Source organism: Siniperca chuatsi, linkage group LG18 (assembly GCF_020085105.1).
Source record: "Siniperca chuatsi isolate FFG_IHB_CAS linkage group LG18, ASM2008510v1, whole genome shotgun sequence".
Classification (NCBI taxonomy): Eukaryota; Metazoa; Chordata; class Actinopteri; order Centrarchiformes; family Sinipercidae; genus Siniperca; species Siniperca chuatsi.
The window spans coordinates 14,432,628-14,453,767 of NC_058059.1; the positions used below are offsets into that span (position 1 = coordinate 14,432,628).

A 21,140-nucleotide genomic window follows, 5' to 3' on the forward strand; every position below is an offset into this window, starting at 1 on the left:
AGAGGGAGGGAAAGAGAAAACAGGGTGGGACAGATCCCCCCCTGCACACACACACACACACACACACACACACGTACATGTGCAGACACACACACATGCATGCACACATAAATGCACACAGCTCTTCAAAGCCAAGTGGTTTTCATAGACATCCAATTACACTAAGAGATGACATCTGGGAAACTGCAGCAGATAAATAAGGTGAAAGGAAAGACAAGATTCAGTCACCTCAGAGAAACTCCAGATAACCAGAGAACGCCGCTGATAGAGATAGGAGAGAGGGAGAGGCAAAGGAAAGAGGGAGGGGGCCAAAGAAGAGGGAGCCACACACAGGAGGAAAGAAGAGAGGCAACGCACTGCCCGAGCGCTCAGACTCCGAGAGGCAAGGGCAGAAGAGAGATAGGGAGCTCAGCTCACTGACAAGACGCACAACAAGAGAGGGGAGAAAGACGAGAGCTCCCGGGCTCAGTTACACACTCAAGTAACTTCAAACCAGCTCCGACAAACCAAGAGAAACAAAGAGAGAAGAGAAGAGAAGAAAAGAAGAAAGTCTGGATTCTGTGACTTTTTTTGTGGCCTGCCTTGCGTGGATTTCTCTGGACATTTTATGAGAAGCAGCATTAATCCTTTTTTGACTTCCTGTTTTTATTTATTCATTTTGTACTGAGCAGTTTGGCATCTTTTATCATCTGCCTTCCTGTTATCCACCTCCCTGGACTGGAGAAGATAAATGGTTTGGGACATGTGTGCGGAGTAGATTTTTAGCAATGTATATGAATGACCTGATAATGTGTGTTCTTGTCTTTGGATGTGAGAGTGTAGGTGTACATTCAAACTTTAAAAAGGGATTTTGAGTTTGTGTGCGTGTGTGAGCAACTAGAGCAAAGAGCAGCAGTCTTGGGAGGAGGTGGTGAGAGGTCTTTAAGGCGGTGAACCCCCAGTTGTTCCCATTGCGAGGTGATCTGAGTTATGGATGTTGACGCATTCCTGCGGCGCTGCTGAGGAATAAACAGCACAGGGACTACAGCAGAGTCAGCCACAACACTGCAGGCTTCACCAGCAGCATCGGCATCAATATTACCAATAACGCTACATCTGCTACCACAATCACATCTACCGCAGTCAGATTATCTTCACCCCAGCTATTCTACAGGTTTTACCACCTACAGTCCCAGTGAGGTTGTGGGTCCCCAGAGAGAGGAGGTGTAGTCGGTCAGTCAGGGGGAGTTTCTCCCACTCTCGTTCCCTCTACCCAGCTCAGCATGCCCCAGCCCCTGAGCATCTCCACAGCTCTCCCAGCTCCACTACCATGTGTAGATGGACAGTGACACAAGGTGCACCGGTCGCCTGGTTCTCCTCCTGCCCCTGCTGCAGACCTCCTTCACTCATCCTCTCCCTCTCCTTCCTTCTCCTGCTTCTCCTGCTCGGACCTTCCTCATCCTCACCCCTGTCCGCTTTATCATCAGACTCTGAAAAGAACCACAATGCACAGGGAGGGACTCCTCCTCACATCTTCATTTCACACCCGCCACCTTCCCCATCACCCGCACCGCTGCACGCATCCTCTGCAAGGTTACCACGAGCGACCAATGTCTCATCGTCCTCTGCGACGGTCATCGGGCGCCACGTGCGGAGCAGCTACAACCATCTACAAGGAGATGTGCGCAGGAGGAAACTGTTCTCCTACCAGAAATTCTTCCTCCGTATTGACAGGAAAGGAAAAGTTAATGGCACCAAAAGTGAGGACGATCCATACAGTAAGTCAACTTTGTTACATTTTTTTATGTGTTTCATTGGTTCTTAACATTTTAAGCAGTACTGAATTAGCAACTTGTGAGAATTAGAAAGCAATCTGGAAATTGCTTAAGCTTTTACTGGGATATTGAACCATTTTACTACCCCTTAGACTATTTAGTTGCACTAAAGATTGATGGAAGAGTAACCAAACGCAAAGGGAAGTCCACTAAATGAAGTTTGCTATTAAGCATTTTTATATCTGTCATAGAAAACAATGGCAAACGATGTTCTCCCACTGCATCTCATGTGCTTATCTGTGAAGAATGATGTTTCTGTTTTTCCACCTTGGGAAACTGTGCACATTAAGACAGGTGACTGGGCAAATAACAGAGCTGTGTGATTTTCAGCCTTTCCACCATGTATACAGGCTGGCATATTTGCCAGACTACAGAGAGTTAGGGAAGGGAGAGCATGACAGTGGGAGAGGAGAGAAGAGGAAAAAACAAAATGAGTAAGCCAGGAAGATAAAAAAGAGAGATGATCCACTGGAACCAATTAGAAACTGCCCAGAGAAAGTTCTTCTTCTTTGAGTAAATATCTAAAAACACAGCTATTACTAAACCCCTGGGGAGAATGACAAGTACACTCACTGCTTGCTGCTATTGTGCTGCAGCTATAATAGTGGTGGGCATATGCTAAGTATGAGGTTATGCAGACTCAGATGTAAAGTAATAACCCATGCGATTCCTGCTCCTTTTTCTATTTGTGCATTTTGAGCGCTGTGAAATATGATTTTAACCTTTATTTCTCCCAAAGAAGGGTCACTAAGCACACATGCTCTTTTGTCAGCACCACTCAGCCTCACATTCACATTTAACATTGGGTAGACTCCCGGCTCTTAGTCCTCCACTGTGGGGCAATAAAAACTCTACTGGTACCTTGATATAACTGTAGTTTTTGAGGGAGGAAAGAGTATGATTGCACAAATGAATGCAAAATGCACACATTTTGGGAAATCTCTTGTAAGATAATAGGACTAAAGATGCATGTTAAGAATGTGAACTGTACCACAATAGCTATATGCTAGCATGCAAACCTCAGCAAAGCATCTATACACTAGCAAATATAAATACTTTTAACAACTTGTAAGGGTTATCATAATCATTTATGACTGATCCAGAACAGAAGATCAGCTGTTATCATTCTGTAACCCACATCTTTATCTTCTAGTTAAACACATCTGGAAGTTCTCCAGGACTGCCGCAGTCTTCTGGTCTCTGCGCAGCTCAGAATAGCTGCATCGCCTAAGGGCACATTGACAGTAGTTGTTGAGGGAGAACAGAACATTATTCCCACATTTACCTGCCCAGAGTTTCCCTGCCAGTTCACTGAATTAGATGGGTGACATCCAAAACGCAAGCTAACTTCGGCAGGCTCTCGCTGCATTGTGTCTACTGTATGTGTATAAATCTGTCACAGCATGTCAAGTGTGTGTGTCTGGGAATGTAACCTTCATTAAATGGATCTTTATCACTCACACACCTTCATACACATGTCATAGGTTTGTATGCATCTGTCTGTGGGTCTGTGGTGCTGTACAAGCCTCTCCTGCTAAGAGCACACACACACACACACACACACACACACACACACACACACGCACGCTTGAGCACAGAGAGACCAGTCTTGCACATGGCCTCCATATGGCAAAGCCCACTTTTATTAGGGCCAGGGCCAGTGTGAATATATGTGTGCATGTGTGTGAGTGTGTGTGCCACTCAGACACCAAGTCTCTGCCAGACATGGCTGAAGGAATTTCAATTAGCGTCTCTTCCTCCCTCCCCGTGTCTGCAGTCCTCTCTGACACACACATGCACATGTGCACACACATGCACGTAAAGAACTCAACCATTAGGGTGCAACGTGTCACTAACAATAATGGCATCAGGTCATGGCATTAGAAGCACAATCCATCAATTTCAACAGCTCTTGCTACTTGAATGTGGTGGAAAATACATAGGAACTTTGGGGGGGCACGACTTGTCCATGGAGGTCAAACCTTTCAGGTCATATTTTGTCTTGGCAGCATATTTAGTAGGCATTTCATCAAGTATCTACCTGATAGAGAGTGCAGATGTTTAACGTGTTTGAGATTAAAAGATGATGGGTGGAAATTTGATGATAAACTGGAGAGATTTGGCTGTGATGAAATAATAATTAAATAATGTGTGTGTCTGCACACTATCATATGTTTAGGTGCCAGCGCATTGATAGCATTTGCATCTGTGCACAAACTTGCATGTACAGCAGTTTGTATGCTTACGCGCCACCTCCTGCTATTTTGCATGTGCCCCAAAATCAGCAGAGAACAAATTGTACCCTTCAAGCTAAACCAAACAGAACATAATTAAATTGTCCGCCACAAACTGAGAACATGGATGTAGCATTTGACATACTAGACATCATGTTTTTTGCATGACCATTCCTGCCCAGACATTTCCTGATGTGTTTTTGCACATCAAAGTTTTGTATACGCTTTTTGCTTATGTTTAAATGCTACAGATTATAAGATAATTTATACTGTATGCAGTTTTTAGAGCTGACAGAACCAAACAACTGCTTCAAAGCTGCAGACAGACCTTTGGACAAATTAGTTCTTTGATGCAGGTTTCTGGCCTTTATGTTTTCATTAAAAACACATGGCTCTTTTGAGATAATGCAAAGCTAGCTTGCAAAAATCCTCTACATAAAACATACTATATCATATAATACACCTACATAACACAGTGTACTAAAATTGTTGCAATATGTCAGTGCAAACTCAGGTGTTGCATAAGTTGACCAAAAGACCTTATTTGTCAAAAATGGACCACTCCTTTCGGAAAGTATCAAATTGAAAACTAGTGAGGGGGCAGTTGTTAGTGTTGCTATCATAGTCTAGTAGTCTGGTAATGTTCAGGAGGTCAGATTGCAAATGAGTGTCATTAGATGGTGTCAGAGGTGATGAAGAAGTTTCAGCTCCAGCTCTGGGGTCGAGGCTCTCCTCCACAGTCCAGCCTTTCTAATCATCTTGTCAAAGATGAGGGCAGTATTGTGTGCTCACTGGTGCATGTCAGTGTTTGTCTATGTTCGTGTGATCAATGCCCATCTATCCATCTCACCTCATAAGGCCTTCAAAATAAGGCGCTCCTAGTCTGAATATGGAAATGTCATGTGATTAGCATTGATCCTGCCATTGACCATAAGCAACAGCAAAGTCCTTGTTTTCGTCCCTCGATGTCGTCCACGGACTGTCACATCTTGTTTACAAACAAATGAATAAAGCAATGAAACAAATGGACATGTGTTTGCAGTTGGACCACAGACTTGTGGTCGTGCGTAGCTCAATTAGTATTGAATGGTGCCAACTTGACCACAGTTGGAGCTTTGATTCTCACTGTGGCCACCCGGATTGCAAAAGCTCCCACACATACTTACTGTTAACATTAACCACAGTAGACACATTACCCACTGTCATGAATTAATCCAACGCACCACAATTTATGGAGAGTTTAATACACTAGACATTATTCTGATTTAGAGCAGGTTTTCCATGTCCAGGGTAATTACACAGGTCTGCCCCCTTTGGTTTCACCTCTACCTATTGACCCACGTCAGGAAGCTTTGTTAATGGAAAGGTCAACGCTACACTTAGTGCATCACTTTTGGCTGTTATGTTACTCTGCCACTGTTAGTTATGTGGTGTAGCTGGGGAATGCACATTTAATTTCACACTCTAATTTGAGATGAATCATTCTCGTGTGCAAGACAACAACACATTTGTATTTGTATAGTATCTTGAAACAAGAGTAAATACAGCAGATCATGGCACTAGAATAAAGGAGAATTACACTTGATTCTAGAAAATACAGGAAAAAAGTCGATATGTATTAGAAATGTTATTGTAAGAACGTAAATATAAAATAAACTATTTCACTTCACTGGCAGATTGTTCGACTTGTTTTGAGAAAATTGGACTATTAGAACTCTTTGTGACATGGAGATTTATGCAGTTACACTCAAAAAGGCATACACCAAGAAATGCCACAACCAGTCTCTTTATCTTTTAATACATGTGGAATGTAGAACAAATTTGAATAAGGTCTTCAAAACCACAACCACTTCTTTATCGTACTTCTTTATCCTCTGCATCCATAAACTTCCAATGACTCAGCAAGGTTAATGCAAAACAACAAAAATGGAGCAAGTGCTTGTCTTTCCTGAATTTTTTTAACATCTTTAAATTAGTTCCAGTATTTTCTCTTTTTCTGTTTCTGTATGTCTTTGTTTTGCTGCCTTACTGTCAGTGTTTCTCCCTGCCCGATGGGTGTGTTTAGGGTTCTCGTGGGAAAAGGTAACAGTGTGGCATATAAAAGAGAGTTATGAGGAGGTACTGGATGCACCAGAGGTTAGTGTCAGCGTTGCTTTTCATTCAAAGTTACTTTGACATCTTCATGGGCTCTTCTCTCCCACAGCCGTAAATAAAAGTGCTGTGCAAACGTCGCCGTACAAGCTTGTTCAAGAAATACTGAACCTATCATCGAGTACTCCTAAAGCTGCCAGAGCCAAGTTTAACATCAACAATTACATTCAGCTGCACTGAAAACATACAATAAACATATACTACCTGCACCCTCACTCTATTTGCTCCCTCTGATCCTCTCTCCAACTACACTAACATTAATTCTGCTTGTGGTTGAAAGAAATAGGAAGTGCTCCTGATAGGTTGTAAACACAAATCATGGAAAACCATTCAAGGTAATGAGTGAAATTAGTCAGGTTCTTTTACTTAATCACCTTATAACATTTTATAAGCCACAATCTGCCTGTATGGACAAACAAATTAAATATCATATTAAATATGGCACTCTTCATGTTGATGTTTTGTTAATATCTAAAATGCAGCGAGAGTCTGGATCAAATTGTGTCAGTTCTGATTCATGACTCCTTTACTGGAATCTACGGAGCAAACGCTGTCAATGTCCTGCAGAAACATTACATAATATTGAATATTATCTTACATAAGAGAAATGTTATTTTACAGTAACTGACAGATAGCTTTGCCTCGTACATTTAGAAATTATCTAATGGACAATGAAACCAAGCCAAAGCATTGATAACATGTAAACTTTGGAAAGACGACGCCAAACGAGCCGTTTACTGGTATTTACTGGATGTTTAATGGAACTTCACATAAGCTATTACATAATCTTTGATGCCTAGAGCCTGAAATGTTTGGAACAAAATAAACTTAATAATCAGGCTGTCAAAGTCTGAAAAACAGAGATTCTTTGCCCTGAGAAAACCTGCATGAACTGATGTGCAGTTTACACTGTGAAACAGAGGATGTGAGGGAGATAGCATTACTGAATTTACCTGCTTTAGAAATGTGCAACTTGCTGTCTTTTAATAAATATTAGACATAGTCTGAAACTTTGGAAACTTTCAAAGGCTCTAATATGAGTTGTTACACAAGAAATTCTCTGGCCGAATCGTGGCAAGATATGCAACGCTCATTGGTCTTTGGCATTTTCATCTCATGACTGCAACAGTATAGTTAAGGTATAGTTAAGTCTGCATGTTATTGTGATTAACTGTAGTAATAAAAAAACAATTGTCAAATAAGGTATACATTTGTAAAAACAGCGCGCATTATTGACTTCCAAATTAGATTAGACTTGAGTAACTAAAATTATTTAGTCAAATGCAATAATTTCATCTAAAAAAGTTATATTTTTTGTGAATCTACAATTACTTGGAAATAGAAAGAAAAAAAGCCAAGTTGTTTCCTATTCATGGGTAAGGCCTTGCATCACCACATGAAATAAAAACAATTACCATTTATGCAACTCATCGCCTCTACCTCCCCACCTTCGTCAGCACTATTTTCCATCTCCCACACAGGGGTGAATGTGAAGCCCAGGTCCAGATGTATGAGTGCCCTTTGACCCCATAACTACCACAACAGGGTAATTTAAGGAGCATGTGTGTTCATGCTTTGGATGTGTCTGGAAGAAATGTGCAGTGCTGAAAATTATCAGAACAACTCTCCACAGTTAATAAAAGTTTCCCATCAAGATATTGGTTAAGATATTTCTACATTGTTAAAGTGCAGTTTTTATACTTTTGAAAGCTCAGTGTTTTTGCCAAGAGTCACTGAGGACAATGACAGGATCCGTCTCATTTTTCCATCACGGTTTACATATTTCCTATCATCGCTCCTTGATATTTTCCCATCAATTCTCTCCCCTGTCCATTAATGTGTCAGCTACAACAAGACTGAAATAAGAGCCAGATTTCTGTAGGCAGACCAAGGCAGCCCTGCCACAAACCTCACCAGTCAGGCACCACCTTAAACAAAAGTCTTTCAGCAGCAAATCATGTTTCTGTAAGATCTTTAGCTGCTTTGGAGCATTTCAGCTCTCTGAATAGAAAAAGGCTCCAAACATCAAGAGTCAATTACTATCCGCAAAGAATCTTAAGTTGGACATCTTTGTTTTGATGGACGGCCTTTTTCATTGTTTATGTTATGTGAAGGATTCTTGCAGAGTACAATCATAAATATCTTGGAGAATGGGAGAGGTGGGAGAAAGGAACATGAGGAAATACTCTGACTTACAACTAGTTCTCACTAACTAAGTAATTAAAACAACTATTAAGATTTGGTGTAATCATCATTTCCATGTAACTGGTATGCAGCGTACAAATCTGCTAAATGAGCAAACGTGTACTTTACATGCCTACAGAGTCCATATTATCAATATGGAGAGGCATTTACTGTATGAGTGCAAACAATTTTCCCATTCAGATCAGGTTTTGGCTCATCTCAGTGCTGTCCTAACAATAATCCAACAGTGTGTTGTCTAAATAACAAATCATTACATTTGGCAACAAACTGCAAAACAGAATCACTTTGGAGTAAACAGTGATGGGAAAGTTGTTAGCATCATTTACAGTTAAGACCAGGAAATTGCAGTATTTGTCATGTCAGCAAGACACTTTTCTCCATGGCTTAATGTTGCGTAATCTTAGCAAAGTTGGAGCCAGTACTACTTTGTTCTAGAGGTGATTTCATGGTGAAGGAAAAGAAAAAAATCGAATGAAAAAAAGAAATGCAAACATCAATGTAAAATGTGAAACGCTGATCATAAAAATTGCAGTGGAATTTTTCCATTTGCAGTGGAAGCATTCTGTAATTTAATCGCTTCATCTGCAGCATAATCAGAAGCTCTTTGGGGGGTTAAACAGTGACCTCTTATAACCGGAAACAGAACTTTTTTGACGCATGTAAACCTAATATCCAGGTGGAAATTTAAAGGAGTCTAGTCCTTTTAGAGCTGAAACCATTAGCTGATGAATTGATTGGGCGATCAACAGTAAATTAAACAAACTATTTTGATGACCGATTAATCTTTAAGTCCTTTTTCAAGCTGAAATGTCAAACTTTCTCTGCTTCCAGTGACTCCAATGTGAAGATTTACTGCTTTTCTGTTTTTTCATCACTGAAAATTGAATATCTTTGGGATTTGAACTCTTGGTGGGACACAACATTTAAAGATGTCACTTTGAGATCTAGGAAATTATGATAGGAACTTTCTTTCTTTTTCTTCTTCTTTTTTTGACATTTTATAGACCAACCAATTAAACTAACCAAAAAAATCAATGAAAATAATCGCTGCAGCTAAAGTATAAGTGACAAACGACTATTACAAAACCAAAAACAATGGGCCTTAACTGTACTATAGTGTATTTTATCAGACTCTACCAGCATCTATGCTGACAAATGTACTGGAAGCCTAATACTGAAAGTGTCATTTTGGTGTCAGCCTGGTGCATGTGAACAGGCAGAATTCATGGCCAGTAAAGCAGTGGGAGGTGAAGAATAGCATCTGTGACAGATAACATCCAGGGCTGCTGCCATATAGACACCACGTGCTTCGGGAAAAGCCCCCCACCAAATACACACACACACACCTCATGTTCCTGCTCCACCATACTTTCTCACTCACCCCTAACCCTGCCACACACACACACACACACACACACACAGTGCATGAAAGTGAGGCTCTTAATGGAGTCATCAAAGGTAGAGCTGAGAGCTGAGAGTTGAGTCCAGAGAGGCATCTGGACAGCCTGGCTGTTTGAACAGAGCAGCCAGGAATGCCAGCTAATTACCTTGTGTATGTGTGTGTGTGTGTGTGTGTGTGTGTGTGTGTGTGTGTGTACTAGATTTGTATGAACATAAAGGCATGTGTGACGAGAGACAAAGACAGTAAGACTGATACAGAGACAGAAGAATGTATCTGACAAACTGAATAATATCTGTGCATGTCCGTGCATTATATTTGTGGTGTAAAATAACAAGATTTTCTAAAGCTGAAAGTCCAACGCCAATAGCTCAAACCACAACAGTTGGGCAACATCACACTGACAGCTGAACTGTAAATGAAAAATGTGTGAAATGTAGACGACCGTCACAGCACTTTGCCTGAAAACACAACTCCTGCCGTGTCAGGCCTGTGAAATGTTTTGACAGAAGCTGGCAGCTTTGGCACTTTATCATGTTACAAAGTCAACTGTGTTAAAGGAATCACAATATCTCAGGTGGTTATGTTTTTGGTTTTTTTCTCCTCGCGATCAACTCACCATTAACGTCACTGTGAATTTCTTTTGGTTTTCTCCCAGCTGCTCTTAAACGTGTGTGACATAACTTGCTGTGGTCTTGCTGCGCGCAGTAAAGTGATCTCAAATTATGCGGACTGGAATGATGAGCAGCGCAGATGAGAAACTTAACGCTATCTGTTGGCTGGACCTCTGGTATTTTAAACTGAGGGTTTTTCACTCAGGTGATCCATTTTGTTTGATTTTTTAATAATCTGGGTTTGTTTTTCTTTTCGTACCATAGCCAGTTTTGAAATCACCCTCAGCTTGAACAGTGTGCGGTTTTGGCTATTTCTGAAAGTGAGTGTTCCTGTCAGGGAAGGAAATAAAACCATTATGGGGGCAAGAATAAGCTGAAGAATACAGTGAGTGTGGGTCAAATAGAACAATCCTGCTTGTGAAAAATTTCAATGTAGCGCACAAAGGACACACCATATCTGTTTAATGTGATTTATATTATAACCCAGAAATGTAATACCAGCAAAACAAATTTTGAAAACAAATCAGTTTACCAAAAATTCTATTTTTTTGGCTATACTGAAAATCAAAAACAGGCCTCTGTTTTCTCAGCTTCGGTCAAAACCGTCGGCTAGGCAGGCTTTGATGTGGCCACTTAGCACAGGATGATACTGTTGTCAACCACATCAGTCTAAACCAATACCTCAACACATAATATACAGCAGTTTCCATTCCAACCCAATATCTTCACCAGCACTCAGCAAGCAAACTGCACAACCAAGGAGCAGATCAGACGATCAGACTTCATAAAGAGCCGGAAATATTCAACCAAACTCCAAGAAGAAATGCAAAGGAAATAATTTTATCCTGCTAAAACCACGGGTTTGCAGAAACACAGCAGTGGCCAAAAAGACTTGTTTGCATGTATTTTGCTCTTTGTTTTTTTGTATATATATGGCCAAATACAGCAGAGTAGTTTAATATTTTCAGTTGATATCTGATTTAAGCACTTTGGTGGTCTATTTTTTCTTTCTGAATTCCTCTTTTCTTCTTTTGTATCTTTTATCTTTTTTACTGGCATGGATTTTCTTTTCTTTTGAGTATTTGGTGGTTGCATGGATCTAAACTCTCATGTCACAATGAATACTAGACATTGTCATTGTTGCCATAGTTTCAAAGAGAAAAATTATCTTAGTGTTTAGACCTCAACTGAATCAAATCAGATATTAAAGCCTTAAAAATACATAATAGGGCCAACTTTTTGTCGTCATGAAAATTTTGTTCCTTGGATGTCACACTTACATTTCACATCTAAAAAGAGTGAGAGAATTAGTCGCTGCAGAAAAACACAGGGGTTCATCCAAATATCTGAGTATTGGACCCAGAATAAAAGAACCAAACCATTTCCTTTCTTCTCACTGAGGGGAGTTCATGACACAAGCTAGTCCGCAAGTGTCAATATTTCACAATACAGAGCGAGACCTCTCCGGGCTGCAGGGACGCTGTAGACCCACTCACAGCTGGTCACTGTGTCGAGGTCAAATTGTGAACAACCGCAGTATAATCTTCAAAAAATCCCCGGGATAAACAGTGGAAACATTTTCATAACCTCCCTTAACCTTTAGGTTCAGATGGAGTCTCACTGCCCGGGTTTCCAAAGGGGTCGGGCGGGGGTCAACGGGGGGGTCTGCGTATGTGTTCCCGTTTGTGATTGTGTGTGGATCTGTGAACATGTTGTTATGTACAGGTGTGTGGTTGTGTGTGTGTCTGTGTACTGTAAGCTAGTTGGGGTCACAAATGATTGGCGATCAGTCTGTTGTTAAGAGCATTTGTCTCGAAAGTGACAACGAATGTTCGATTCATCTTAACTTGCAAGTGAGGTAAAAAGGCAGGTTATATAGAAAAGTAAATTTTCCCCAAACCTTTATATTTCTTATAATTCAATGGCTACAAAAACACATCAAATTGTAATGTACTACTTATCAGCGCAACTTGTGCGTTTTCTTACAGTATCATATAATCAATTAAATAATGTAGCATATCACTTGAGCACTAGAAATACTGTGACTTTACTTAAATATTACTCAAGTTTACCTGCGTTGAGAACTACTCAAACAAAAGTATAAAAGAATCTCTTCTGAAACATGCTCTGAGAAGCCGTTCGTTACTGTACCTACAGTAGGCTCATTGCAAAAGGGCCAATGAGCATTTCAATGTGCATACACCTTACTGACCAATCCCTCTTTAGTTCAATGATGCTCACCGTCTTTTCTATATCAGAAAAAATTTCCAAAGTGGTGTGCACTGGTGGGCTAGGGGTACGAGTCTGGACAGGGACCTGTGTTGCACCACACTCCCCCTCTCCCTTCCCTCATTTCCTGTCATCTCTCCTCTATTAGCTAAAAGGCCTAAAAAACCCAAAGAAATACTTTAAAAGAGAAAGATTTCTCAAAGAAGTGAAGTAAGTTTCATGTCAAACCATAACCGAATAACTGCAGGCCACTCCAACAGTACTTTATTCCAAACTACACTAGCAAGCCCTCTGTTACTGCCAGTGTGTATTGTGAAGCTACAGCCTTAGAGATCGTAATAAGGACTTCTGCCTAATGTCTGCTCAGTCAGATTTAAACACTGAGGTTTACTGGGAAGGGGGAGGAAAGCTGAAAGGTCGACCGAGAGGGAAAACTGAGAGAAGACTAGAGTACAAACAAATGGAGCCATTTAAAGAGAATGATGATGAGGACCGAAAGAGCACTAGGGTGAGGAAGACAGAAATGAAGTAATATAGGCGGTAAAGCAAGAAAGTGGCATGAGAGACAGAGAGGTTGAGGAATTATTTTGCCTGCGTAGCAGAGGTAAGGAAGTCTGAGAGAACCAGACAACAAAGTAACAACAACAACTATCCATAAAATGTGGATTTAACATGAAGAACATAAACAACATATAACCCTTCTATGACGAATGATGTTGTATATATGCAGTCTGCTTACATGTGACTGATTTGAATTTCATTTTAAAAGGCAGATTTCCATTCACATTTATGGATTTGACAGGGTCACACTGGAGTTTAGTTTTGGCTACAAAACCCATGAAACATCGTAGTGGTCTTTATAAGTGGTTAATGAACAGTTTCTTACTGTTAGAAGGCCAGGTTGTGTTTATTTGTACTTGTAGCTCCGTTAGTTTTACAGTTTGGGTTTGACTGCAAAGACCCTTTTGGCTTGTTTTCATGAAAGTTGTAGTGTTGCCCTGTTACACACAGGTGTTTGCCCTTGGTAGTTTCTTAAAAAATGTTGATAGCAGAAAATGTCCATGCCTTTTATATTAATATTATATTACCCCGTGCTATTTGTGCTTTCAGTGATGGGTCATAAAATCTTTTTATTTTTCTCCTTTGCTCTTAAAAATCTAAATTCATAATTAACATGTTGGGCTGAAATCCAGGGGGCACAAAGAGGGAGAAAAACAGTTTTCCCTTTTCCGAAAAAAAGGAGAAAATTGAAAAATACATTAACAGACTCAAGACACCAATAAGACAATGTGTTGAATCAGGAAAATTAAAAGTTTTAAGAGCAATGTAGGTCTCGCACCAGAGTTTGAGTTGTTTGTGTGTGTATGTGCATGACTGCATCTGTGTACGTTTATCACAAAAACCTGATGTATGGGTCTGTGGTACAAGCTCGAGTCCTGCTTTTCTCCTTGCCATAAACTCTATTGTTGCAATCTAAGCCTTTTGTTGGCTGGCCTTTTAACTCGCAGGCAGACGGGCTGCTTCTGGTAACTGGTAAAGGGGCCATAAAAGATCCCTGTGCTTTGGTTTTTGACAAACCACATCAAATGGAAAAGGGTTTGAACAGGTGGACCGGCCTTTAGCGCAGCACAGACAGATCTTATTTTGACAGATCACAGCTCAGCTGTGGTGCAGCGAGATGGAACATTTTGAACCTGATAGATCAGTGTTGTGTTGTGGTACTGTGTATGTGTCTGTGTGACTAATGGACTTAAGATAACAAGTCAACATGATGCACTGTGAGCTACAAAAACCTTCTTGAAGTTTAGAGGTTTAACAAGCCTTTATTGACCAAATAAGGAAACCGTGGGGATGAATTAATGCCAAAATACTAGCAAGGACTATATTAAACAAAAAGCAACAAGGTTTTTTTTAAAATAGACATACAAGGGAAAATTGTTTGTCACTGCAAAAAAGTAAATTTTTATGGCTATAAATATATAAATAAATATTTCCAAATGCAAAACAGCCTATCACTGCTATGCTCAAAGCAATGAGAAATAAAAAACATACAATGGGAGACAACAGTGACACATAGTTTTGTAGCGATCGACATAAATGCAGCAATTTGAGGGCAGATGCTCTCAGATGTCTATATCTATAGCTACAACAAGCCTCCTTAAACCTCATCCCGTCATCTCTCTGACCATCATAAAATCACACCAGGGCTGCAGGATGTTGCAAATCTTTGTCTGAGGATGAGAGAGGGGAAATTAGGGCAGTAAAAGGGGCATATGGTAAAAAGACAGGTTTAAGACAGATTTATATGAGATTTGAAGCTTAGAACAAAGTGAGAGTCATTTGCTTGATCTTTAACCGTTGCTCTCATACTGTATCTGTTGTTACTCACTTCTACAGGTCACTGTTTCTTCCAGGATTTCTTTTACTGCCTCCCTGCCAAAGTTGGGGAAAATGTGCTTAGTTTTGAAAGAAATCATACATGAAAACAGTTATTAAATATTCTGGATTTTTGCCTGAAGCTGAGCCCATCTTCAGTCTTTCATGGTAAACAATTCGCTCTTTATAGGAGAAGTAGACAGATAAGGTCGTCCAACACATTACTTGAACAAGAATATAATACTGACACTTTAAAATCTCAAAAATAATAACAATAATAGACCTCTAGAGATACTCTGGATGCACTGTCCCCATTTCTCACTTCATCCTTTGCGACTATTCCTGCAACCAGGCTCCACTTCCTACTGGCCCCTTTAGCTAATCCTCTCAAACCCCTGATAGTTTTATGGCTTGGTGTAACTGACTTTAGGATGAGAGAAGAAAGGGCCGGCAACCACAGCTTAAACCAGTAATTGGTTCATGCTTGAAAACTGATATGGACGTCTTGACCTCTTGCCAGTCTGGCAGCCACAGAGCCTCTCTCCGTCCTGTCCGTGTGCCCGCCGGCCTGCCTGCCTGCCTGAGCTCCCCTGGTCAGAAAAACAAACACAGAATGGAGAAATGTTTTTTCCTGGCTTACACCTCGGTCCCAGGGCATGCAGCCCACAAGCTAACCAGCAAATGAACAGGGGGCTAGAGGCTGGTCTGAGGTCTGTCTGTCACATAGGGAAGAAAAAAAGAGAAGGGGAGACAAAACTGGGGTTCACTTGTGCAGAAGAAACTGACATGATTCAGGTTTCTCCTGCAGTATTTTTAAGCTATTTTGCTAAATTAAACAACCCAATTAAGAGTGATGCATGCAGACCTAAAACCTCATATTCCAAAATACACCTTTTCACATTTTAAACTAATGCTAATACAGTCAAATATCTATGTTTGTGGTGGTTCATAGCCCATAATCTCTCAAATGATTCTTCATATTTTCTTGGTAACAAAGCTAACACTTGCAAGAAACAGTAAAGGCCACTGTGTGCTGAAGGGATTAGTCAATCGACAATTTTGACAGTTGATTCATCATTTAAGTCATTTATAAAGCAAAAATGCCAGACATTCGTTGTTTGCAGCTTCTCAAAAGTGAGAAGCTTTTATTTTCCTCTGGTTTATAAAATAATTATTTGTTGCAGCCCTATTTAGGACCATAAATATCTATCTGTTATCAGCAAAATGTAACTCAGCAGAACAGAAAGAAAACCACAATGTACATGAATGCAACAATATCTGAGGAACCAATCCATGCAAAGTTTGACGTGTTTGTCTCTCTGTCACTGCTGCACCAGGTATTTTGGAGATCAAGTCAGTGGATGTGGGAGTGGTGGCCATCAGGGGCCTCAGCAGTAACTACTACCTGGCAATCAGCAAGAAGGGAGAGCTATACGGAGCGGTGAGTAGCTGTTTTAGTACCATTTCTCATTAATCAGCCCCTTTTAATGTAGGATATCCATTACTTTTTAAATCCAGAATCTCCTCTGGTGTTCAATGTCTAGCACTTGTGCAGATTGTTCTGTTTTACTGGTTATATGGTGTAAAAAATGTATGTAAATCGTAATGAATCAGTCTTGCAAAAAAGACAATTTTCTCCCTAAACTGGTGACTCAGTGGCTTTGAATTTTCTTGAATGCTTTTTAAAACAATGGACAAGGCTGCAAGACTCTCTATTCCAGAAATAGGAACCACAGCTAGTCAATGTGAGCTCTTCTCTCTGCTACCTACCTCTCCTCTCCATTCAGAAACAGGAAACACAATCCTTCAGTTTCTCTATTCTGCTTCAGTCCCTCTGGGAGGAGCAGCCCTTGTTTCATTCTGTTTTCTCCCTCTCCCTCCTTTTCTTCATTCTTTCTCTCCCTCCTATTTTCTCTTTTTCTTACTTTGAAAGACCCAACTTTCAGCGTGTCTCTCTGGAGCCACACCACAGATGAAATGACACACGGTAGACAGAGAGGCATTCTGTTGCATGGCCTGAAACTGAATTCCCATGACGTCTTCTGCTCGGTGCAACACAAGTCATAGTAGCACAGCGGTGAAGGGCTGGCGTTCGATTACACTTGATGGGTTAACACAGTGACTTCTTTATCCAGTGGTAATCAAATGAAATCATTGTTTCATTACATCGCCAGATTAATACACAAAGGATTATGACTGCCTTTAGGTTTTACCATGATTCAGTTTGTATGGAATTGTATAGTAATCACGTTCAACAGTTATTTCTCTATTAAAAGTATTTACTTTTTAAGATCTGGCCAGTAAGTCACTTAGTAAAACGGTACTGACATTATTATTTTCATGACCATCATTTGATGTCAGTTATGATTCGTTTTTTTTAAATCCACTTTTCTAATAATTTTAATTGAAAGGCAGCCAGCACACACACACACACACACAGTGTTTAGTTGTATCTTGCACCAGCGTTCATTAAAAAGCTGCACAGTGTCTGCAAAATATTCTCATTTCGCTTTGGGAACATTCAGTTTTACTTCTGGAACCAATTTGAACAGCTGTGGCCTGATACACAGAGAGAGAGAGAGAGAGATAGTGTGTGTTTGGGGCAAGTACATCTTTGCTTGTGAATATCAACCGCATCCAGTTAACTGGCTGTTTAAGCGACGTTAGCCTTAAGCACAAGGGCAGCTTCCAGTAAACTGCCAAATGTTACTCTTTCAGATCATTTTCTCTTTATTTACCAGTGGGTGGTCACTGCAGTAACGTAAGCCACAAACATGGTGTCACAATGCTCTTTGCTGGCAGAGAGCCTGCACCTTTAAGACGTCACATCTCATTCTGACCTTGCTGCCCCCCCGTCTGCTGACACACAAACAACGTCTGCAACAATTTGAATTTCATGTCCAGTTTTTACAATTGGCCTTGATTAGACTGGGGGATTGTGCAGCAGATTCTTAAGCAATGGCTGACCATTTGTTGATCCATGTTGTCACAAGAAGTAAAATATCAAAATGTTGTTGCTGTGCTCATGCGCCCAAAAGAACAACTTTAACATTAATCAGCATGAAAACATCAACAAAAAGCAACAAATACAACAGTCAAAGCCTGAGATTTGACTACAATTTTCCAGTAACAACTAAAGCTCTTAATAATGAAACTGGAAGATTAAGAAGAGGAACTGAGGACAAGACGTGGATGAGGAGAATAAGAAGTGGATAAGGAGAAGATTAACTGAAGACTGGGCTCCATTAAATTGGGGGATTAATAATAAATACAGCAAGTAAGCAACCACAGCTGTACAGTATAACAGCCTTCTGCCTTGGGGATTAGTTAGATTTCCAAAAAGGGCAAAATGTGACCCTGAGAAATCCACAAATCTCATGCGGAATCATCCAAATTCTGAAATGGACCCATTTTTACACCATGAATCTGCTTCCAAAAGCATTAGGGCCCCAACGAACGATTATTTTGAATGATTGATTAATCTGACAGATTTTTTCTCGATTAATCTATTAATTATTTGGTCTATGAAATGTCAGATTTTCCTAGCTTCAGATTTTGTTTTGTTCAACCAAAGATATTCAGTTTAATGTCATACAGGATGAACAAAAGCAGCAAATCCTCCAAACTCAGAAACTGGAATTAGTGAATGTTGGCAGATTAATTTTCTCCCAATTTATTAATTGATTAATCAACTAATCATTTCAGGTCTAAAAAGCATTCATGCTCGTGTACAACCACATCCAGCAAATTCTGAAATGGACACCGTCCATTTGGTGCCTTTATCAGACAGTAGAAAAAGCATGAATCGTTTCTGCATTCATTTTTGCATATCTGACATTTACACTCCTTTTCTCTCCCCTGCAGAGGGACTTTGGTCCAGACTGTCGTCTGATTGAACGCATCGAGGAGAACAAGTACAACACCTACGCTTCGGCAGAGTGGCGCAACAAGAAGAAGCACATGTTTGTGGGACTGAACGCCAACGGCAAGCCAATGAGGGGGAAGAAGACACGGAGGAAAAACACAGCCACTCACTTCCTGCCCATTGTGGTACAACCACGATGATTGGACATAAAAGCCATGAGAGAGCTCTGCAGACTGCAGGGTATCAGACTTTTATGGAGTTACAGCGATGGCTACATTGGACAGATCTGAATCAGATCTGAATGATGCACTGAGGAAAAGAATGGAAACCTATGGACATTTTATCTCTGTCGGATAAAGACATTTCTATTTTTAAAGAAAGAAATAAGATATATTGCTATACAATGTATATATTATTTTCTGTTTTAAGTTATCAAGTACATTGGCACAGTAGAAAATATGAAAAGAAATGACTTCTGTGCCAAAATGTGATTAGTAACTCACATTTCTAGATTTGTGTACATGTGAAGCGCTTGACTGGCAAGATATAAAATGACATAATACAAAATATGTAAGAGAGGAAAAGACAGAGAAAAGAAGACTAAGTATCGATAGATAAGGAGAAGAAAAGACAAAAAATGAACAGAACAGAAAATGAAAAGGATGAGAAAGACTTAGTCAAGAACACAACAGCAAGTCTAACACTATCATGTTTTTTTCTTTATATTTATTTATTTTGTGTAATATTTAAAAAAAAGAACAAAAACACAAAAAGGACAAATTCTTGTCTTTTTTTACCATTTATGCTTCTCTTTTTGAATACTAATCATTTAAACCTGAATAAATATAAAAAATATATTTGTCTTTAAGTTGTTTGACTTTGAATCCTTTTAGATATTTTCACGGTTCAATTATTGGTTGTTCATATTGTAAATACACAGCAAAGAGATAGAAATAAATACTTATATAAACAAAACATTCGAGGAAATTCTTCAATCAGTTGACCCAGGTAATTGATTCACTGTGTATTCTCTTAATATTATCATGCAAAGTACTGGGAATTAAAACATGGTATTAGATAAAAGATAATGTAAAGATGCTGTACTGTAGTACAGGTTGAATGGAGTCCATCTGCTGATGAAGACCATGAGATGAGAATTATGATGTTTTCGTGTTCCCAAATCATTTGAAAATTTAGCGTGAAGGTCATTCTTGATCTTTGAACCACTCAATGACAAAATAATCTTAATTCACGGTCTACTTACTAGTTTTTTCTGAAGCTTTCAAACACATCTCATGGTCTTCACTGGCAGATGCACAGTTTGCCTGGATGGAGAAAACTCCATTCAGTGACGAATACTATGTGGTTGAAAGCTTCAGAGCTAGTAAGTGGACCATAACTTAAGATTAATTTGTCAAACTACTATTTTCAGTCAAGAATTACCTTTCATGCTCAAAGATTCAAATATTTTGGCAACTCAAAAGCATCATAATCTGCTTTATCCAAGTAATCAGTGTCCATAACAAACTGTGAGTAAGTCAGTGGAGTACTTTTAGAAAACCAAAACGTGAATCAGGAATCTGTAAGAGATTAGACTTTTGAAAGAAGCCCAGCAGACAACCTGGTTGATGAGTTCAGGGGTTTTCATTTCTCGCTGCAAAAACCTTACAAGTACACATGGCAAACAGGGCTTCCTGGAGGATAAACACTGTCTTTTATGTGATAACAACAAAGCCAAAACAGGCTTTAGAAATGGCCGACATGCACGCACAGACTCACACACTCACACTTGGGCGGCTGGGTAAAGAGGTGTGTGCATCAGTGTGGTCTAGCAGCTGGGGAAAGCCTCCTCCTTGACCTTACTTGTCTGAAACCTGTTGCTCTTCCCCCCGAGACAGAAAGACACATGGAGCGGGGCATATGGTATAACGTAAATATCACTCCCTTGTTTATCACCTGATTCTAATTAACTATGATGTCATGTTTTCTTTATTCTTTTCTCGTTTTCTCTCTCTTTTTCTTAAACTCCCTCTCTTGTGTCGTTGCTGTCTGGGTCCTGCGATTTCCCTCCGAGCTGCATTCACATTTTTTTCCCATTGATTTTTTCACATTGAAACTTTTGTCATGTCTTGGTATAGTTCAGATGGATTCCAGCAATTAGCGGGATCAGACCGAGAGCAAGGTTATCACACAAACACACACACACACACACACACACACACACACACACACACACACACACACACTTCCTCT

The 21,140-nt window shown here is 40.0% G+C and overlaps 1 protein-coding gene across 1 annotated transcript; it reads left to right on the forward strand.

Moving 5' to 3' along the window:
- Nucleotides 1-223: 223 nt before the first annotated feature.
- On the forward strand, nucleotides 224-19,755 carry fgf10a (fibroblast growth factor 10a). The gene is made up of 3 exons (XM_044175218.1): nucleotides 224-1,757; nucleotides 16,360-16,463; nucleotides 18,887-19,755. Exons 1-3 carry the CDS (start codon nucleotides 1,310-1,312, stop codon nucleotides 19,085-19,087), a joined length of 753 nt encoding a protein of 250 aa, XP_044031153.1. The 5' UTR covers nucleotides 224-1,309; the 3' UTR covers nucleotides 19,088-19,755.
- Nucleotides 19,756-21,140: the final 1,385 nt, after the last annotated feature.

What these genes read in the sequence shown, in the direction of transcription:
- fgf10a (XM_044175218.1), top strand. Translation starts at nt 1,310, where the DNA reads ATGTGTAGATGGACAGTGACACAAGGTGCACCGGTCGCCTGGTTCTCC. An exon ending in AAGTGAGGACGATCCATACA is followed by an intron (nt 1,758 to 16,359) that starts GTAAGTCAACTT and finishes CTGCTGCACCAG; the next exon opens with GTATTTTGGAGATCAAGTCA. An exon ending in AGGGAGAGCTATACGGAGCG is followed by an intron (nt 16,464 to 18,886) that starts GTGAGTAGCTGT and finishes TCTCCCCTGCAG; the next exon opens with AGGGACTTTGGTCCAGACTG.